Raw genomic sequence first — 20909 nt, forward strand, 5'->3', positions numbered from 1 at the left:
TGCATGGATAAAAGCAGCTGCTGGCAGTCTCTCTCCCAAGGAGGTGTTGGTCTCCAACCCCAAAATTTGGGATGGAGATTCCCTGTCCTGGTGGTGAATGTAGACCTGGAGTGGTAGCTGGAGCCTGCTGAGAGCCAGGGATGAGAGCTCGCAGATCTTCAGGGTGTTGGAGGAGGCTGGGAGAGTCCTTGTGTTCTGGGGACATGGGTCCCAAGGGAAAAAGGATGGGAGCATTTAAAGCACCGGCGCGCTCGGGTTGCATCGTGCTGAGGAGGAAAGAAGGTGCTTCCTGCCGCCGGTGTTACAGCTGGTGGGAACAACCACAGCTTCTTATGGTTGCTCTGTGCACAGCTCAAAAACTGGTTGGCTTCCCCTCTTTTGGAGTCAGTGTTGACTTGGGGATAGGGCAGCCACAAGGTGTTTGTGCTTTCTGGCTTTGAGGATGGGCAGCATGCAGTGGGGCCGTGCAGAAATGGGCACAGATGTGTTTTACCTCGTATTTGGTAAATCCAGCACCTTCCCTCCAGTCCCTTGTGTTGAGTAAAGCAGCAGCAGGTGGAGGAGCACAGGAGACCCAGCCAGGACATGGGCTTTGCCTGGAATTATTCACCTTTCAAATTTTTGGCGTAATAAGAGTTGAATATTCTGCACTCTTTGATTTGGGAATTTTTAATCATCTCAGGTCACTCATGAAGCCCTTTGGGAGCCTCTGGGAAACCTTCAGGAGCAATTACCCTGACAAAAAACCCTTTTCTCCCCAAGCACCTTATGCTGTTTGGGTAAATAGAGGTGGTTGGGTTGGTTGTTCTGGTTTCGGCTTATTCATCTTGTCCCACGGGGCGCTGACTGAACAAGAAAGCTGTGGGGTGTTTGACTGCAGAACAAGTGTGAGGAGAAAGGAGGACATCAGGGACAAGCCCTGAAGGGACAGGAGTGACTGGGGTGGAGCGTTGGGCTGCTGAAGCCCAAGTATGGTCAGGTGTAAGGGGAGCAGGCTAAGCAAGGGCAAGAAGCAAACGAAGGGTTGATTTGGGGCATGGGGTTTGGGTTGGCAGGAATTAAGGATATATCTGCAGTTTCAGAGGATGCAGGGTGTATGTAGCGAATTGTCGTGGAGCCGTAGGAGGCATTGTTTTTCTCTGTGCACGAACTGGTTTACTATAGTGAAATCTTTACGGTCATTTTTTGTCGCTTTGCAATGGGAGAAGGTTCCATCCAGGCGCATAAAAGGGCTCCAAGAAAAGGCAGACAGGGCCGTGGTGCGTGGGCACGGCTCTCGAGGCGCAGGCGTGCGTGGCTCAGGAGCAGCAGAGCTCCTCCTGGGCCGGCTGAGCGGTTCTGCTGGGTGCGGGGTGGCACATTGACTCAAGCCAGCTGTTTGTTGTTCCAGGAAGATGGGGATCACAGCAGCGGCGGGAGCGCAGGATCGCGGCCGGGGTCAGGCTCCAGGTGTGGCTCTGGATCGAGGTCTGGGAGGAGCAGCCAGTTGAGGCGCACCACCAAGGTACACCTGGTAGCCGTGGGGAGAGCTGGGCACTGGCATCGTGTGCTGTGCTTGCTGTCTTTCGGAGGCCTCCAGTGGTGCGCGCTGTGTGTGTGCCTCCCTGTGGGCTGTGGCGCGTGCTGGTGTGCAAATTTCTGCCCTGCTTGTGCCCAACCCGTCGCCTGACTGCTGAGGAATGCAGCTGTCCTTCGGCCTCGGGTTCTGCTAAGGTGTGCCTCGATGTTGGGCAAGAAGCTTGTAGCCGGGTGGTTGAGTGCAAAGGAGATTTGCTTTTTTTTCCCCTTGAAATCCCGGAGTACTTCTGATCTGGGAAGTTAAGAGATGCCTGTAATTATTTTTTTGGTGAGTCTCTGTCAGAGGTTGACATAAGATTGAACGTTATGACCCTGAGTCCAGCAGCTTTCCAGGGTTAGGTGGGCAGCTTTCCTGCCTTGCAAAAAACATTGGTAGTTGGCTGCTGACGTGGTTTTAGGGCCTTTCTCTGCCTGAACTCAGTCCAGGGACCTCCATCTGCATGCATGAGTGTTGGTTGTCCCAAAGGCCGTGGCTAGCATTCAAAGTCCTGGTCCATCCTTGCATCTCAAGCATCCTGGAAAGCGTGAAGAAACATCAGTGGTGCGGCGGTGGTTTGGGGCTGAGGATTGAATGAGGAGGAGACTTGTGCTCCAGTAGCACGTGCCAGAGGATAATCCCTCTGTTTATACCACGCACAGCACTGAGATCACTTGGTGCTGCTCTCTATCAGTGCACTGAGATCACTTGGTGCTGCTCTCTATCAGTGCAAAGCATGGCGATGAGACATGTTGTTGCAATCGTGCCACGAGGAGCGTGATTTGGCACTTGCAGAGATTTGCTGGGGAATGGTAATGAGGAGTGGCAGGAGAAACGGGTGTGACGCTGGAAAAAAAAAGAAAGGGCAGCCTGCATCTAAATGCTGACTTTGTGGGGAATTTGCTGAGGTTGCATGTGTAAGTAAACAGGCAGAGTCCACGTGGCGGGTGGCATGCTCTGTCCCCATCACTGTGTATTCTGGGTGTAGGCTTTGGTCACCTGAGTGTGTGCTTATGAGATCTGGAGGACAGATGCTATGAAAATGCATTTGAACCATTCTGGGGGGTAGGGCTCATTTTACTGGATCTCTGCTGTCTCTGAGCATTAATGACACTCTCACCACTGCGTCACTCAGTCATCATTGCTGTTGGCTCAATTAATTTGCAGCAGTTCCCCTTCACTGTGAAAATTAGTATCTAAGGCTGAGGGTTGTGTCGCGGGGAGCTCCATATTAAAACTGCTCGCCTCTGTAATTGCGTTCCTGGGGGAACTGGGAGCAAGGAGCTGCTTCTTTTCAATACACACAATTTATTTTTTCTCCTGGAATTGAGGATTGGCTTTTTCAGACCTATGGCAGTCTCAGCAGCATGCTGGGAGCTGCTGGTGACCTGAGGCACATCCCGGTTACCAAGTCAGGTCATCAGCAGGGACTTGGAATGACCACAGTGATGAGGTCAGTGACAGATTTCGTTGTCCCTGGGCCCCAGTCACCATTGTCACGGAGTTGGGTTGGTACCTGGAGCATCCCTGAGAGGAGGTGGGGACGTGGGCTGGGAGGACCAGGAGCTGCAGCCCAGATACTGCTTGAGCACTCACCCCCCTCTGACCTCCTGTACCTGCATGTGAAGCAGACCTGCAGTTTCCACTCATTGCTGGGAGCTGGGTCCAAACTGGCTGCAGTGTGCTGTTAGGAACCCATTCCCACCTTGTCAGAAATTGTAGCTGTTTAGTATCTTGGTTGTTGATTGGCCTCTTTTTCATGGCAATTGCTTACATGCTCCCATCCTTATCCCCTGAGCCCAAACGCTTAGCTCTTGGGACATCCCATTGCAATTGGTTCATTGACAGGTGTTTAAGCATCCTGTGCTAATCGGAAGTGGAAAGAGAGATAGGTATGTCTGCAAGAAGAATTGCTTAAAGATGCCTTTAACCAAAGAAGGAATAAAGACCAAAGATCTTTGGTCTTGAGAAAGACCTTGAAGTCTGGAACTTCATGTAGAAATTGTCTTTTCTTAAATTATTTTTTCATTATTTTCTGTGTTACTGGAAAACGGCAGTTCCTCAGGAAAGCTTCGTGTGGTGGTGTAAGTACAGAAGTGGTTGTGCCTGTGTTGCAAGAGTGTTGTGTCTACGAGGAGACAAACCTGTTTGCTGGGAAGTATTGGTAATAAGTAAGTGTGTTGTGAATAGGAAATAGCATATCCATCCCACGTGAGTCTGAGTCGAGTCTGATTCCGTGACTGGCCCTGACAAAACCCAACATGCTGTACTCTTTGCTGTTATCTGCTTGTGGAGGGTGATGAGGGCAGCCCTCTGCTTGTGGGGAGGACACGTGGGGCCTGGTGATTGTAGAAGGGCTGTGAAGGATGAGAAGCAATGTTTTGGCTTGGATGCTTTTCCATTGGGAAAAAATTGGAGCTTCAGTGTGGGGTTGTGTCCTACTGTGAGGCATTAGGAGAGCAAGGAGGAGCTGTGTCACCATGGCTCTTTGAAGAAGCAGTCACCACAGTGATGAAATGCAGAGGTTTTTCACCTTGTGCTTCACTAAATGAGTCCGTGTGCTTGTTGGTGACAGCCATTGGTGGTGTTAGGAGCCATCTGGCTGTGGCCCTGGACGTCTGGCTCTTGGTGGCCCTTCTTGACCTTGGGTGGACAGGTCACCTTGGAAGTGCCTCTCCACATCAACCAGCTGGAGTTTTGTGGTCAGAATGCCAGCCTGCCCTCTGGGTCTGCGTTTCTTTGGGTCCACAGTCCCACATTGGATGTTGGGTAGGAGGATGGGGCCAACATCAACCCACATGTCTGCGCTGTGTTGTCCATAGCTCTGTGTCCCAAAGGCTGAAACCTCCTCTTCCTGCCTCGAAGTGCACTTTTGTAGCTAGCAAGGGATCTGTGTGTCATAGCAAGGCCTCTCGATGTGGAAGTGGGGAATGCTGGGTGCAAAGCAGAGCCTTGCGCCGTGTAACCACCTCTCCATCCTTCCTAGAATGGCAACAAGGAGGGCTCCCTTGACATGCTGGGCACTGACATCTGGGCTGCCAACACCTTTGATTCCTTCAGGTAAGCTGATGTTAGAGATTTGTGCATGGGGCCGTCTTGTTAGTGCTCAGGTGTGTGCTGCCACGTGGCCTCCATCGCTGCTCCTCACATAGCCCATGGCACGAAGCACTGACAAACAACTTTCTAGTTGGATATTAGGAGAAACTTCTTCTCGAAAGAGCCCTGATGCAGTGGCACAGGCTGCCCAGGGGGGTGGTGGACTCCCCATCCCCGGAGGTGTCCAAGAGCCATGGAGATGTGGCACTGGGGGATGTGGTCATTGGTATGGTGGGTTGGGATTGGGCTTGGGGATCTCAGGGGTCTTATCCAACCGTAATGATTCTGTGAATGTACTTAAAGCATGGTGTGTGCTTAGGAGAGGCCTGCCACCAAACGTCTCAGAAAGGCACTGATAGGATTGTTGGCAATCATCTGAGAGCTGCACAGGCGAGGCTGAGCTCTGAGCTCTGCTCCTGGCCTTCTCTCTTTCACTCACTGCTGCTGTGCTCGTGTGTTTGCTCTGCAGCTGCTGAGCAGAGCTGCTGCTTCAGCATGAGAAAAAACAAGGGTGCTTCCCTGCTCAAGCAGCAACAAGTCAAGCAGTGAAATGTGCCTTCTGTCCGGTGATACACACTGCTGTGCAGGGGTCAAGCTCTCACTGATACTTGCTCCAGGTTGCTGGAGTGGGGAGAGCATCTGCATTGCACAGGCTGGGGCAGCCCCTGCTGCAGTATCTTCCTGGTACAGAGAGCAAATACAGGTAACGAGGTATGTGGTCTTCATGATGCATCTGCATCAAAACTGCGACTCAGTGCAAGCAGCACAAAAAAAGCACAGCACTGCAGTGTGAAGTTGGAGGCCTGTGGCATCACAGTGCACAGGTGGTGCATCCAAAGCACCAGCTGTCCTCGTCTGCAGGCTCAAGTTTGCTCCTGTGCTCTTAGCATGGTTTTATTGACTTAGCAGACCGTTCACTCTCTTTGTCCCTCTTTGTTTTCCTCCCCCAGTGGTGCGACGTGGGACCTGCAGCCTGAAAAACTAGATTTCAGCCAATTCCACAGGAAGCTCCGGAACACCTCCAAACACCCACTGCCCCACATCGACAGGGAAGGGTGAGTGCCACGTGTGTGCAGCTTTCCCAGCCCCAGAGCTATGAGTGAGGTGATGCCCTCCAGCAAGGAGGGAACTTCTTTGCAGTGGGAATGCTGACATGATGGCACGGTGCATATGAAGAGCCTGCTACTGTTTCCAAGGGTGCTGTAGTGCTGTGGATGGGGTGCAGGGTGACAGGGCCGAGGCAGCGTTTCATTTGGTGTCAGTGGCCTTGTGCCCACCATGTTTTGGAAACGAACACAATGACTTCAGAGACCTTTTTATGAGAGCCTTTTGCAGGGAAAGCTCATCCCTGTGTGCCGTCACAGAGAATTAACGTTGGTTCCACTGAGGCTTCACTGCTCATGTTTTTGTTTGCTCTCTCTCTGCCATAGGCTTGGAAAAGGGAAATATGAGGATGGTGACAGCATCAATCTGAACGACATCGAGAAGGTCCTCCCAGCGTGGCAGGTGGGTGCTGATGTGGGCAGAAGTCACCCATGTCTACACAGGGCTCAGGTCTCAAAAAAGGAGCTTCTGAAAGCACCAGGCTCCAAGAGCTGCCCAGGAGCAACCATGTGCTGGTCCAGGTGTTCCTCTGCCATGCACGTGCCTTGTGTGTAGCACCACTGCACTTGCTCCTTTTCTCGGCCTGATTCTTCTCTGGATCTGTCCCTGCAGCTGCTTTTTGTGGTTAAATGACCACAGTGAGCGCTGGGGAAGCAGTGCTGTCGAAGAGGTCAGTTTGTGTCTCAGTATTTCCCAGTGCCCCAGTCCTGAAAGCAGCTGTTTTCTCGTACATGCTTAATCTTTCTAGGCTTTAGGTCACAGGGGAAAAAGCACTGGGGCCTGCTGATAATGACCCAGTGACTCTGGAGAATGAGGCTGCTCTGCCCAGGGAACCATTGGAAAAATGGAAGAATCAAAAGGAGTTTCCCAATGTACTGGGACTGCATTGGTGGGGCCACCAGCTGTGCCCAGTACCATGTGCTCCGAGCTGGAAGACCCAGTGAAATGCTTGGTTTGGTGCTTTGTATTTTATTTTGATCCAGTATTTTAGTAAAACACGGCGTGGTTTGGAGATGCAGCCACCCTGGTGTGCACTGTGTGCCTATGGGAACCATACAGTTAGTGGTGGGGATTTGTCATGTTCAGCACTGACGAGTGAAATGTTCTCTGGCAGCTGCTCTAATCCTGATGTGTCATGTGCTGGATGTGAAGGTGATTGTGGAGAGGTGGTCGTGCTGCTTTTCGGTGCTTTAGATAGCAATTTGGGATGCAGTGTGGGAGTGTTGGGGAAAATGCAGTGTGAGCATATGAAAGGAAATCGTTTGCCCTTTGGGGGGCTTTGCCTCGCTGTGTCCTATCCCCAGAACAGTCTCTTTCCAACGGAGGTGCACAAATCCTTGTTCTGTGTGTGCTTTAAGGTCTCGTGGGTTGCTCCTGGCCCAGCTCTTTGGGCACACCTTAGCACCATGCCCTTCGTGGATGGAGAACGAGCATCCTCCAGTGCGACTCTGCTACAAAGGTTCTGCTCTGCTGGGTGTTCTGCAGCAGCTCCAGCAATGAGAGCACCAGACTGCAGAGAGGCAGGGAGTCTTACAGGCTGCTTTGGAAATTCTGTGTCATGCACAGCATGAAATTAGGGCTAATTTCCAGAACACACTCAACCTCATATCTCTATCTTTACTCCTATTTTCACTGACCCGCTTGATGGGTGGGGCAGAATACTCTGGATATGGGGGCATTGATCCATAGAGCTGAGTTTTGGTGGTAGAACCTATCAGCAGTATTTCAACAGCAAGCTGCAAGGCACACCCGTGTCTTTTTGGTGAGAAAAGAAATATGGAACAAAAAGAATCAGGGAAAGAAAAAAAAAAAATAGAAAGCAATAGGAAAAACTAACCGTCCTCCAAATGCTCTTTCCGCCACCGAGCGAGAAATGCTCGTCAGCCTTTTGTTTCGGCGCTGCAGAAGGTGTTCCGCTGCTCGGAGCTGCTCTGCCATCTGGTGGGAGCTGCAGGCAGAGCCCTCCTGCTCGCTCCTCTTTGTCTCCCCTGGCTCGTAGGATCTGCAGTTGGATTTGGACGCTCGTTTGCCTAAGCGCTGCCAAAAAGTGGAAGAAGATGTGAAGATGAGTGTTCTGCAGTCAGAAGGGCTTTCAGACATGGCTGTGTGTGCTGGGGGCACGTACAGCCTGCAGCCCTTGGCCACGTGGGCAGGTAGTGGCAGGGCAAGGGGAATTAATGTGGAAGACAGTGTTGGCATCCTTTGGTTTGACATCTTTATTGCCTTGCGGCTCACTGCCCTGCACACCGAGCGCTGTGTTCGCTGCTGGGCCTCTCATCACAAGAAAGACATCAGGGCCCTGAAGCGTGCCCAGAGAGGGGCAGTGGAGCTGTGGAGGATCTGGTGGACAGGTCTTATGGGAAGCAGCTGAGGGAACTGGGATGGTTCTGTCTGGAGAAGAGGAGCTCAGGGGAGTGACCTCGTCGCTTCCTGCAGCTCCTGAAAGCAAGGAGCGAAGTGGGGGTCAGCCTCTGCTCCTAAATCACAGCAGTAGGACAAGTGGTGGTGACCTCGTGTTGCACCAGGGGGGTTCAGGTTGGACTTTGGGAGCAGTGATGCAGTGGCGCAGCTGCCCAGGGAGTGGTGGAGTCTGTGTCCCCAGGGGTGTTCCAGAACCATGGAGATGTGACATTTGGGGACGTGGTCAGTGGGTGGGTTGGGTTGGACGTGGGGGATCTTGGAGGTCTTTTCCAACCTTAACGATTCTGTGATGTTAATGTAATTCAGTTTTCTTTCTGATCTTTTGAACCTTTCCATCGTGTGCTTGGAATCAGAATACAAGTGCTAGTTTCTCTTCTGTAGTCTATAGAGATGTCTGAGCTGCCCTGAGGGTAAAAAACAAGAGTCTCAGTGGGAGCTCCAAGCTGGGGAGGCATCTCTCTCCTCCTGCCTCCCTCCCCAGCTCCTGCTGAGCGTGTGGGCACAGCACCGCCTTCAGAGAAGGTTTCAGTCTCACCAGCCAGCTTCCCATCTCCCAAGGGTCTTTCCAATACTGCAACTGCTACAGCCGCTGCGGAAAGCCCCTGGCAGAGAGCCATGGCTGATCTTAGGTCACAACGCACTGAGACTCACACCCCTGCTTGCTGAGCAAAAAGCCTTCGTTGCTGTGATTTCCAGTAAGATCTCATCTTCCTGCAATCCGTTCTGCTGTGGCGTTGAACCCAACTGGCAAGGACCGTTTCCTTGGGAAAAGGAGTGGGCTGGGGGAGACATGGTGGCCTGTAGCCCTTCAGTGGGTGGTAGAGCAAGGGTTGACCACAGAAGGCAGGTTGCCATCTGCGTGCAGTGCATCAGCTCAAGGCTCCTTGCAAGGGCACAAACCGCAGTTCTGGCAGTAGCGCCAATACTGCTGTGAAGCCCTAAAGCAGTTATGAAAACAATGCTTTCTGTCAGACCTGCTGAAAAGGGAAGATCTTCCAGTGGGTTTTTTGCTTTCTGAGGGTCTTTTGTGTCTCAGACCTACAGCGAGATGCTGGCAGGAGGAGAGAAAGTGGGGTGCGTCCGTTCCCTGGGTGGGCAGGCTGGATTCCTGTTCAGGGGGTGGAAGGGCTGAGGATGACTGGTCTCACAGCCCTGAAGGTTGCACGTTTTGGCAGCTGGAAGGTGAAGTCACTGTGACGCCTCGGCTGCGGTGCGATGGGGAACCAGAGCAGCCAACAAACGGCGCAGGGAGCTTGGCCTCGGGATTGCTGCTCGGTGACCGCCGGCACAGTGCGCCGTGCGGCACTAGAGGGCACCGCAGCACCGCTGCACGGCTCCTCCGTGCAGAGGAAGCGGGGGCTTCATTCCAAGGGCTTTTTCCAAGCGTCAAAATGCAGCGTCTCGCGCCCATCCTGCGCCCAGGGGTGGGAGGTGCTCTGCAGCCACAGCGACACCAACTCTTCTTGGAAATCCGGCATCTCCTCTTGTGCCTTTTGGCCCTTTTGCAGGGCTCCTGCAGGTGTGGACTTGCAGTGTTGTGCAAGAGTTGGTGCCGTACAGCTTTCCTCACACCGAAGAGCGGTGATGCCTGTGCTGGGAGGTCCTCACTTGTTTGGAAGATGCTGCTGCCCGTTGGTTACAGGGGCTCATCCTGTCCACCTTCTGTCTTTTATCCGCCCCGTGCAGAAGGTTGTGCCGACCTCAGCAGGAGGCAGTGGGGACTTCAGTGACATCCACTGCTGAACCACTGCTGCTTCACAGACCCCAGTTGTCCAGGTGCTGTTTTGCCCTAAGAACAAGAAAAGTGATGGAATTCTGGATGTTTTACAGCTTATATTTGGGACAGGATGGAGCTGCAGCTCTAGGCTGGGCTTACCAGTGGGAATCGGTGGGGTTTGGAGGAGCTGTGGTGGGATGCAGAAAAGAGCCTGGCAGTAAGCAAGTGGCAACTAAAGCTCTGGTGAGAGGAAGGAGTGGAAAGGAAAAACATGTAGAGAAAAACAGGGAAAATATGCAGCATCTCCTGAGCAGGGGCTGTGGACACTGCAGCCAGCTGCCTGGGCATGAACAGAGAGGATGAGACAGTGGTGCTTGCAGGACAGGGACAGAATTCCTGATATTTATTATATTTTTCAGAGCTCACCGGTAATTCTAGACCTGAGAATTGGTCTTCCAGGGAATTTGCTGGTTTTTGTATGGGGACTGGATTGTAAAGAGCAATGCTGTGGACATCTGAGGCTCTCAGACATGGCCATATTGAACTCTGGCTCAATCCCAGCAGAGAGCAGCCCAGGCTTTGCTCAGGCTTCTAGCTGACTTTCCTTTCAAAAAGGTTTGTTTCCATGCAGCTCTGTAGCAGCTAAGGAAAGCCTGAAAGGTTTTGTTCTTTCCCAGTCCTTTCTACATACCATAACACTACTCCCTGCCCCCAGAATCCTGCCCAAACTTTAACTTCTAAATGGTGTTACATCTCCTCTGTTTTCCCAGAGGATTCATTAGAAACCCGAGAGGTCTTTTCTAGCACTGCCTTGAATTCTGCTGAGTATTTTCCCAAAGTCATTTGCGAAGCAGCATGAAGTTTAAAAAGCTGTTGAAAGAAGGAGAACAACAACAACAAAAAAAAATCCAAGTTTATAAAGATCCCAAACAAAAGCTTTGGCCAAGCAGATTTCTTGGACACTTCCACATCTTAATCCCCTTCCCCATTCTCTGTGAAATAATTTTTGATAAAATACAGGGAAAAAGAAGGATTTCTGTCCAAGAAGCAGAAGGACGGGCACGCATTCCTGCTGGCAGAGGAGCTTGATCAGAGCAACCGATGGAGGTTGTCGTCAGCCCATGTCTAGCAAAATATTTCCTGCCACATTGAAGGTTTATCCTTGTCCAGAAGATGCTTCCCCCATGTGCTGCCTTTCCTCTGCTGTGATGGAAATAGCGGCAGCACAATGAAGGAGACCAGAAGCTCCTGCAAGGGGCTTCCTGTCTGCAGGCAGCAGGTTAGCACATCCCCTTCTGCGCCATGGACGTGCTGCCTGGGGAGGTGTGTATATATAGCCGGGGTGTAAATATAGGCTATTTGGTGGCAGGATGAGGGCTTGCTGAAATGCAAGGTGACTCGGTCAAAGACTGTCCCTTAACTAGGGAGTTCAGCGCTGGATGCAACGCCCCGGTGTCTCATTCATGGGAAAATAAAGATTGTTTCTGCAGGGAACTACGCGTTGTGCTCCTGCTGGGAGCAGACGTAGCTCAGTAAGCAGCAACCCATGCACTGTTCCTGCCTAATTCATCCATAGATGAAGATTTTTAAAATGAATTCTGCGATGTATTCTCTTCTAAGACACTCCTTGCACTTGTCTACCAGCTCTAGAAATGGCAACTGCATAGTTGGTTGTGTGCTAGAACTATAGTGCTATAGAATGATAGAATGGATGCATTGGCAGGGACCTTGAAGGTCACAGAAGCATGGAATGTAGGGTTGGAAGGGACCTTGAAGGTCACAGAACCTTGGAATGTAGGGTTGAAGGGACCTTGTAGGTCACAGAAGAATGTGATGTAGGATTGGAAGGGACCTTGAAGGTCATAGAACATTGGAATTCAGGGTACGAAGCGTCCTTGAAGGTCACATTAGCATGGAATGCAGGGTTGGAAGGGACCTTGAAGGTCACAGAAGCATGGAATGTAGGGTTGGCAGGAACCTTGAAGGTCACAGAAGCATGGAATGTAGGGTTGGAATTGACCTTGTAGGTCACAGAAGCATAGAAAGTAAAGTTGGCCGGAACCTTGTAGGTCACAGAAGCATGGAATGTAGGAATGGAAGGGACCTTGAAGGTCAGAGAACCATGGAATGTAGGGTTGGAGGTGACCTTGAATGTCACAGAAGCATGGAAAGTAGGGTTGGAATTGACCTTGAAGGTCACAGAAGCATGGAATGTAGGGTTGGCAGGGACCTTGTAGGTCACAGAAGCCTGGAATGTAGGGTTGGATGGGACCTTGAAGGTCACAGAACTATGGAGTTTAGGTTTTGAAGGGACGTTGAAGGTCTCAGAAGTATGGAATGTAGGGTTGGAATGGACGTTGAAGGTCACAGAAACATGGAATGTTTTGTTGGCAGGGAACTTTGAGGTCACAGAAGCATGGAATGCAGTGTTGGGAGGGACCTTGAAGGTCACAGAACCATGGAATGTAGATCTGAAAGGTCATAGAACATTGGAATTTAGGGTAGGAAGAGTCCTTGTAGGTCCCATTAGCATGGAATATAGGGTTGGCAGGACCTTGTAGGTCACAGAAGCATGGAATGTAGGTAAGGGAGTGACCTTGAAGGTCACAGAAGCATGGAATATAGGGTTGGAAGTGACCTTGAAGGTCACAGAAGCATGAAGTGTAGGCTTGGAGGGGACCTTGTTGGTCACAGAACCATGGAAGTATGATTGGAAGAGACCTTTAAGGTCACAGAACCAATGCAATGTAGGGTTGGAAGGGACCTTGTAGGTGATATAAGCATGGAAAGTAGGGTAGGAAGGGGTCTTTTAGGACACAGAAGAATGGAATGTAGGGTTGTAAGGGACCTTGTAGGTCACAGAACCATTGAATGTAGGGTTGGCATGGACCTTCTGGTCGCAGAAGCATGGAATGTGGGGTAAGAAGGGACCTTTAAGGTCTCAGAAGTATGGAATGTAGGGTTGGAAGAGACCTTGAAGTTCACAGAAGGATGGAATGTCGGATTGGCAGGGCTCTTGTAGGTCCCAGAAGCAAGGAATGTAGTGTTGGGAGGGACCTTGAAGGTCACAGAAGCATGAAATGTAGGGTTGGAAGAGATCTTGAAGGTCACAGAGACATGGAATGTAGGGTACGATGGGACCTTGAAGGTCACAGAACTATGGAGTTTAGGTTTTGAAGGGACATCGAATGTTTCAGAAGCATGGAATGTAGGCTTGTAAGGGACCTTGTAGGTCCCAGAAGCATGGAATGTAGGGTTGGAAGGTACCTGTAAGGTCACAGAAGCATGGAATGTGGGGTTGAAGGGAACTTTAAGGTCACAGAATTATGGAATGTAGGTTTGAAGTTGACCGTGAAGGTCAGAGAATCATGGAATGTAGGGTTCGAAGGGACCTTGAAGGTCACAGAACATTGGAATTTAGCGTAGGAAGGGTCCTTGAAGGTCTCAGAAGCATGGAATGTAGGGTTGGCAGGTACCTATAAACTCATAGAAGCATGGAATGTGGGGTTGAAGGGAACTTTAAGGTCACAGAAGCATGGAATGTAGGATTGGAAGTGATCTTGAAGGTCACAGAAGCATGGAATGCAGTGTTGGGAGGGACCTTGTCCGTCACAGAACCGTGGAATGTAGATCTGAAAGGGACGTTAAGGTATCAAATACGAGGAGTATAGGGTTGACAGGGTCCTTGAAGGTCACAGAGCTATAGAGTATAGGTTTTGAAGGGACTTTGAAGGTCTCAGAAGTATGGAATGTAGGGTTGGAAGGGACCTTGAAGTTCACAGAAGCATGGAATGCTGGGTTGGAAGGGACCTTGCAAGTCATAGAAGCATGGAATGTCGGATTAGCAGAGCTCTTTGAGGTCAGAGAAGCATGGAATGCAGTGTTGGGAGGGACCTTGGACGTCACAGAACCATGGAATGTAGATCTGAAAGGTCCTTGAAGGACACAGATGTGAGTATTATAGGGTTGGCAAGGACCTTAAAGGTCACAGAAGCATGGAATGTAGGGTTGGAATGGACTTTGTAGGTCCCAGAAGCATGGAATATAGGATTGGAAGGGACGTTGTAGGTCACAGAAGCATGGAATGTAGAGTTGGAAGGGACCATGAAGGTCTGAGATGCATGGAATGTAGGGTTGGAATTGACCTTGAAGGTCATAGAACATTAGAATTTAGGGTAGGAAGAGTCCTTGTAGGTCACAGAAGCATGGAATGCAGGGTTGTAAGAGACCTTGAAGGTCACAGAAGCATGGAATGTCGGATTGGAAGGACCTTGAAGGTCACAGAAGCATGGAACTTAGGCTTGCTGGGGACCTTGTAGGTCACAGAAGCATGGAATGTAGGGTTGGAATGGACCATGTAGGTCACAGAAGCATGGAATGAAGAGTTGAAAGGGACTTTGCAGTTCACAGAAGCATGGAATGTAGAGTTGGAAACGACTTTCTTGGTCGCAGAAGCATGGAATGTAGGGATGGAAGTGACCTTGTAGGTCACAGAAGCATGGAAAGTAAAGTTGGCCGGAACATTGTAGGTCACAGAAGCATGGAACGTAGGAATGGAAGGGACCTTAAAGGTAACAGAAGCATGGAATGTAGGATTGGAAGGGACCTTGTAGGTCGCAGAAACATGGAATATTGGGTTTGAAGAGATCTTGAAGGTCACAGAGACATGTAATTTAGGGTAGGATGGGACCTTGAAGGTCACAGAACTATGGAGTTTAGGTTTAGAAAGGACATTGAAAGTCTCAGAAATATGGAATGTAGGGTTGGAAGGGACCTTGAAGTTCGCAGAAACATGGAATGTTTTGTTGGCAGGGCACTTTGAGGTCACAGAAGCATGGAATGTAGAGTTGGAAAGGACTCCCTAGGTCACAGAAGAATGGAATGTAGGGATGGAAGTGACCTTCAAGGTCACAGAAGCATGGAGTGTTGGGTTTGAAGGGACCTTGTTGGTCACAGAACCATGGAAGTATGGTTGGAAGAGACCTTTAAGGTCACAAATGCAATGGAATGTATGGTTGGAAGGGACCTTGAAGGCCACAGAAGCATGGAATGTAGGATTGGAATGGACCATGTAGGTCAAAGAAGCATGGAATGTAGGGAAGGGTGTGACCTTGAAGGTCACAGAAGCATGGAATGTAGGGTTAGAAGGGACCTTGAAGGTCCCAGTAGCATGGAATGTAGGGTTGGAATTGACCTTGTAGGTCACAGAAGTATGGAATGATTGGGTTAGAAGGGACCTTGAAAGTCACAGAAGCAAGGACTGTAGGATTGGAAGGGACCTTGAAGGCCACAGAGGTTTGGAACTTAAGCTTCCTGGGGACCTTGAAGGTCACAGAAGCGTGGAATGGTTGGGTTGGAATGGACCATGTAGGTCACAGAAGCATGGAATGTAGGTTTGGCTGTTGACCTTGAAGGTCACAGATGCATGGAATGTAGAGAAGGGAGTGACCTTGAAGGTCACAGAAGCCCGGAATGTAGGGTTGGAATGGACCTTGAAGGTCTGACAACCATGGAATGTAGGGTTGAAATGGACCTTGAAGGTCACAGAGGCATGAAATGTAGGGTTGGAATGGACCTTGTAGGTCACAGAAGCATGGAGTGTAAGGTTGGCAGGGACCATGAAGGTCCCAGAAGGATGGAATGTATACTAGGGGGTGACCTTGTAGGTCACCAAAGCATGGAATGTAGCGTTGAAATGGACCTTGTAGGTCCCAGAAGCATGGAATGTCGGGTTGGCAGGGCTCTTGTAGGTCACAGAAGCATGGAATATCGGGTTGGAAGGGACCTGTAAGGTCACATTAGCATGGAATGTCGGGTTGGCAGGGACCTTGAAGGTCACAGAAGAATGTAATGTAGGGTTGGCAGTTGACGTTGAAGGTCACAGAAGCATGGAATGTGGGGTTGGGATGGACCTTGTAGGTGACAGAAGCATGGAAGGCAGGGTTGGGATGGACCTTGAAGGTCTCAGAAGCATGGAATGTAGGGTTGGCAGGGGTCTTGTAGGTCACATTAGCATGGAATGTAGGGTTGGAGGGGACCTTAAAGGTCACATAAGCATGGAATATAGGGTTGTAAGATACCTTGTAGGTCACAGAAGCATGCAGTGTAGGTTTGTAAGGGACCTTGAAGGTCATATTAGCATGGAATGTAGGGTTGGAATTGACCTTGTGGGCCGCAGAAGCATGGAATGTAAAGTTAAAGGGACTTTGCAGTTCACAGAAGCATGGAATGTAGAATTGGAAACGACTTTCTTGGTCGCAGAAGCATGGAATGTAGGGATGGAAGTGACCGTGTAGGTCACAGAACCATGGACTGTAGGATTGGAAGAGACCTTGAAGGCCACGGAGGCTTGGAACTTAGGCTTCCTGGGGACCTTGAGGGTCACAGAAGCGTGGAATGGTTGAGTTGGAATGGACCAGGTAGGTCACAGAAGCATGGAATGTAGGTTTGGCAGTTTACCTTGAAGGTCACAGAGGCATGCAATGTGGGGGTGGAAGGGATCTTGACGGTCACAGAAGCATGGAATGTGGGGTTGGAATGGACCATGAAGGTCACAAAATCATGTAACGATGGGTTGGAAGGGACCTTGCAGGTCACAGAAGCACGGAACGTGAGGTTGGAAGTGACCTTGAACGTCACAGAAGCATGGAATGTAGTATTGGAAGGCACCTTGAAGGTCTGAGAACCATGGTATGTAGGCTTGGAAGGGACCTTGAAGGTCACAGAGGCATGGAATGTGGGGTTGGAATGGACCTTGTAGGTCACAGAGGCATGGAATAAAGGGTTGGCAGGGCTGTTGTAGGTCACAGAAGCATGGAATGCACTGTTGTAAGTACCTGTAAGTTCTCAGAAGCATGGAATGTAGGCTTGGAAGGGACCTTGTAGGTCACAGAAGCATGGAATGTAGGGAAGGGTGTGACCTTGAAGGTCACAGAAGCATGGAATGTAGGGTTAGAAGGGACCTTGAAGGTCACAGAAGCATGGACTGTAGGATTAGAAGGGACCTTGAAGGTCACAGAAGCATGGAATGTAGGTTTGGAAGGGACCCTGTAGGTCACATTAGCATGGAATGGTTGTGTTGGAAGGGACCTTGAAGGTAACAGAAGCATGGACTGTAGGATTAGAAGGGACCTTGAGGGCCACGGAGGCTTGGAACTTAGGCTTCCTGGGGACCTTGAGGGTCACAGAAGCGTGGAATGGTTGGGTTGGAAGTGACCGTGTAGATCACAGAAGCATGGAACGTAGGTTTGGCAGTTTACCTTGAAGGTCACAGATGCATGGAATGTAGGGAAAGGAGTGACCTTGAAGGTCACAGAAGCATGGAATGATTGGGTTGGAAGGGACCTTGCAGGTCACAGAAGCACGGAACGTGGAGTTGGAAGTGACCTTGAACGTCACAGAAGCATGGAATGTAGGGTTGAAATGGGCCTTGAAGGTCACGGAAGCATGGAATGTAGTGTTGGATGGGTCCTTGAAGGTCTGAGAACCATGGAATGTGGGGTTGGAATGGATCTTTTAGGTCACAGAAGCATGGAATGTAGTATTGGAAGGTTCCTTGAAGGCCTGAGAACCATGGAATGTAGGGTTGGAAGGGACCTTGAAGGTCATAGAGGCATGGAATGTAGGGTTGGCTGTTGACCTTGAAGGTCACAGAAGCATGGAATGTGTGGTTGGAATGGACCTTGTATGTCACAGAGGCATGGAATAAAGGGTTGGCAGGGCTGTTGTAGGTCACAGAAGCATGGAATGCACTGTTGTAAGTACCTGTAAGTTCTCAGAAGCATGGAATATAGGGTTGGAAGGGACCTTGAAGGTCACAGAAGCATGGAATTTAGGGTTGGAATGGACCATGTAGGTCACAGAAGCATGGAATGTAGGGAAGGGAGTGACGTTGTAGGTCACAGAAGCATGGAGTGTAGGGTTGGCAGGGACCATGAAGGTCACAGGAGGATGGATTGTATACTAGGCAGTGACCTTGTAGGTCACAGAAGCATGGAATGTAAGGTTGAAATGGACCTTGTAGGTCCCAGAAGCATGGAATACAGGGTTGGAAGGGACCTTGAAGGTCACAGAAGAATGTAATGTAGGGTTGGCAGTTGACGTTGAAGGTCACAGAAGCATGGAATGTGGGGTTGGGATGGACCTTGTAGGTGACAGAAGCATGGAAGGCAGGGTTGGGATGGACCTTGAAGGTCTCAGAAGCATGGAATGTAGGGTTGGCAGGGGTCTTGTAGGTCACATTAGCATGGAATGTAGGGTTGGAGGGGACCTTAAAGGTCACATAAGCATGGAATATAGGGTTGTAAGATACCTTGTAGGTCACAGAAGCATGCAATGTAGGTTTGTAAGGAACCTTGAAGGTCACATTAGCATGGAATGTAGGGTTGGAATTGACCTTGTAGGCCGCAGAAGCATGGAATGTAGAGTTAAAGGGACTTTGCAGTTCACAGAAGCATGGAATGTAGAATTGGAAACAACTTTCTTGGTCGCAGAAGCATGCAATGTAAAGATGGAAGTGACCTTGAAGGTCACAGAAGCATGTAGTGTTGGGTTGGAGGGGACCTTGTTGGTCACGGAACCATGGAAGTATGGTTGGAAGGGACCTTTAAATTCACACAAGCAATGTAATGTAGTGTTGGAATGGACCTTGTAGGTCACAGAAGCATGGAATGTAGGGTTGGAATTGACCTTGTAGGTCACAGAAGCATGGAATGTAGAGTTGAAAGGGACTTTGCAGTTCACAGAAGAATGGAATGTAGAGTTGGAAAGGATTTTCTAGGTCACAGGAGCATGGAATGTAGGGTTGGAAGTGACCTTGTTGGTCACAGAAGCAAGGAGTGTAGGGTTGGAAGTGACCTTGTTGGTCACAGAACCATGGAAGTATGGTTGGAAGAGACCTTCAAGGTCAAAATAGCAATGTAATGTTGGGTTGGAAGGCACCTTGAAGGTCTCAGAAGCATTGAATGTAGGATTGGAATGGACCATGTAGGTCACAGAAGCATGGAATGTAGGGTTAGAAGGGACCTTGAAGGTCACAGAAGCATGGAATGTAGGATTGGAAGGGACCCTGAAGGTCCCATTAGCATGGAATGTAGGCTTGGAATTGACCTTGTAGGTCACAGAAGCATGGAATGTAGAGTTGGAAAGGACTTTCTAGCTCACAGGATCATGGAATGGTTGGGTTGGAAGGGACCTTGAAGGTCACAGAAGCATGGACTGTAGGATTAGAAGGGACCCTGTAGGTCACATTAGCATGGAATGGTTGTGTTGGAAGGGACCTTGAAGGTCACAGAAGCATGGAATGTAGGATTAGAAGCGACCTTGAGGGCCACGGAGGCTTGGAACTTAGGCTTCCTGGGGACCTTGAAGGTCACAGAAGCGTGGAATGGTTGGTTTGGAATGGGCCATGTAGGTCACAGAAGCATGGAACGTAGGCTTGGCAGTTTACCTTGCAGGTCACAGAAGTACGGAATGTGGGGTTGGAAGTGACCTTGAACGTCACAGAAGCATGGAATGTAGGGTTGGAATGGAGCTTGCAGGTCACAGAAGCATGGAATGTAGTATTGGAAGGGTCCTTGAAGGTCTGAGAACCATGGAATGTAGGGATGGAAGGGAGCTTGAAGGTCACAGACGCATGGAATGCAGGGTTGGCTGTTGACCTTGAAGGTCACAGAAGCATGGAATGTAGTATTGGAAGGGACCGTGTTGGTCACAGAACCATGGAAGTATGGTTGTAAGAGACCTTTAAGGTCACAAATGCACTGTAATGTATGGTTGGCAGGGCTCTTGTAGGTCACATTAGCATGGAATGTAGGGTTGGAAGGGACCTTAAAGGTCACAGAAGCATGCAGTGTATCGTTGGAAGGGACCTTGTAGGTCACAGACGCATGGAATGTAGGGTTGTCATGGACTTTGTAGGTCACAGAAGCATGGAATGTAGGGTTGGAATGGTCGATGTAGGTCACAGAAGCATGGAATGTAGGGTTGTAAGGGACCTTGAACGTCACGGAAGCATGGAGTGTGGGGTTTGAAGGGTCCTTGAAGGTCACCAAAGCAAGGAATGTAGGGTTGGAATTGACCTTGTAGGCCACAGAAGCATGGAATGTAGAGTTGGAAAGGACTTTCTAGGTCGCAGAAGCATGGAATGTAGGGTTGGAAGTGACCTTCAAGGTCACAGAAGCATAGAGTATAGGTTTGGAAGGGATCATTTATGTCACAGAACAATGGAATGTAGGGTTGGAGGGGACGTTGTAGGTCACAGAAGCATGGAATGTAGGGTTGGAATTGACCTTGTAAGTCACAGAAGCGTGGAATGTGGGATTGGAAGGGACCTTGTAGGTCACATTAGCATGGAATGTAGGGTTGGAGGGGACCTTGTAGTTCACTGAAGCATGGAATGGTTGAGTTGGAAAGGACTTTCTAAGTCACAGAAGCATGGAGTGTAGGGTTGGAGGGGACCTTGTTTCTCGCAGAAGCATGGAAGGTATTGTTGGAAGAGACCTTTAAGGTCACACGAGCAATGTAATGTAGGGTTGGAAGGGACCTTGAAGGTCACAGAAGCATGGAATGTAGGTTGGAATTGACCTTGAAGGTCACAGAAGCATGGAATGTAGGGTTGGAAGGGACCTTGTAGGTAACAGAAGCCTGGACATGTAGCGTTGAAATGGACCTTGTCGGTCACCGAAGCATGAAATGTAGGGTTGGCAGGGATGTTATAGGTCACATTAGCATGGAATGTAGGATTGGATGGAACCTTGAAAGTCACGGAACATTGGAATGTAGGGTTGGAGGGAACCTTGAAGGTCTCCGAAGCATGGAATGTATGGAAGGGAAGAACCTTGAAGGTCACAGAACCATGGAATGCAGGTTTGTAAGGTACCTGTGAGGTCTCAGAAGCATGGAATGTAGGGTTGAAATGGACCATGTAGGTCACAGAAGCATGGAATATAGGGTTGACAGGGCTCTTGTAGGTTACATTAGCATGGAATGTAGGGTTGGAAGGGACGTTTTGGGTCA

The 20909-nt window shown here is 49.9% G+C and overlaps 1 protein-coding gene and 2 long non-coding RNA genes across 3 annotated transcripts in view; 2 read left to right on the forward strand and 1 right to left on the reverse strand.

Moving 5' to 3' along the window:
• Window positions 1–8373, forward strand: part of LOC128074333 (CBP80/20-dependent translation initiation factor-like) — a 33707-nt gene extending 25334 nt beyond the window's left edge. Inside the window, exons 4-8 of the mRNA XM_052670096.1 lie at window positions 1391–1504; window positions 4542–4615; window positions 5602–5706; window positions 6082–6157; window positions 7114–8373. Of these exons, the coding sequence (XP_052526056.1) occupies window positions 1391–1504; window positions 4542–4615; window positions 5602–5706; window positions 6082–6157; window positions 7114–7326 (582 nt within the window). The 3' untranslated portion in view covers window positions 7327–8373. The remainder of the gene's footprint in view (window positions 1–1390; window positions 1505–4541; window positions 4616–5601; window positions 5707–6081; window positions 6158–7113) is intronic.
• Window positions 8374–11930: 3557 nt separating this feature from the next.
• On the forward strand, window positions 11931–18627 carry LOC128074344 (uncharacterized). The gene is made up of 3 exons (XR_008203165.1): window positions 11931–12172; window positions 15686–15727; window positions 18547–18627. It is a non-coding gene; the product is annotated as an uncharacterized LOC128074344 (long non-coding RNA).
• On the reverse strand, window positions 11988–13705 carry LOC128074349 (uncharacterized). Its single transcript, XR_008203172.1, has 4 exons — window positions 13662–13705; window positions 12448–12531; window positions 12082–12165; window positions 11988–12039 (listed from the first exon to the last, which is right to left on the reverse strand). It is a non-coding gene; the product is annotated as an uncharacterized LOC128074349 (long non-coding RNA).
• Window positions 18628–20909: the final 2282 nt, after the last annotated feature.

This window comes from Tympanuchus pallidicinctus, unplaced genomic scaffold (assembly GCF_026119805.1).
Source record: "Tympanuchus pallidicinctus isolate F22 unplaced genomic scaffold, pur_lepc_1.0 scaffold9, whole genome shotgun sequence".
Lineage (NCBI taxonomy): Eukaryota > Metazoa > Chordata > Aves > Galliformes > Phasianidae > Tympanuchus > Tympanuchus pallidicinctus.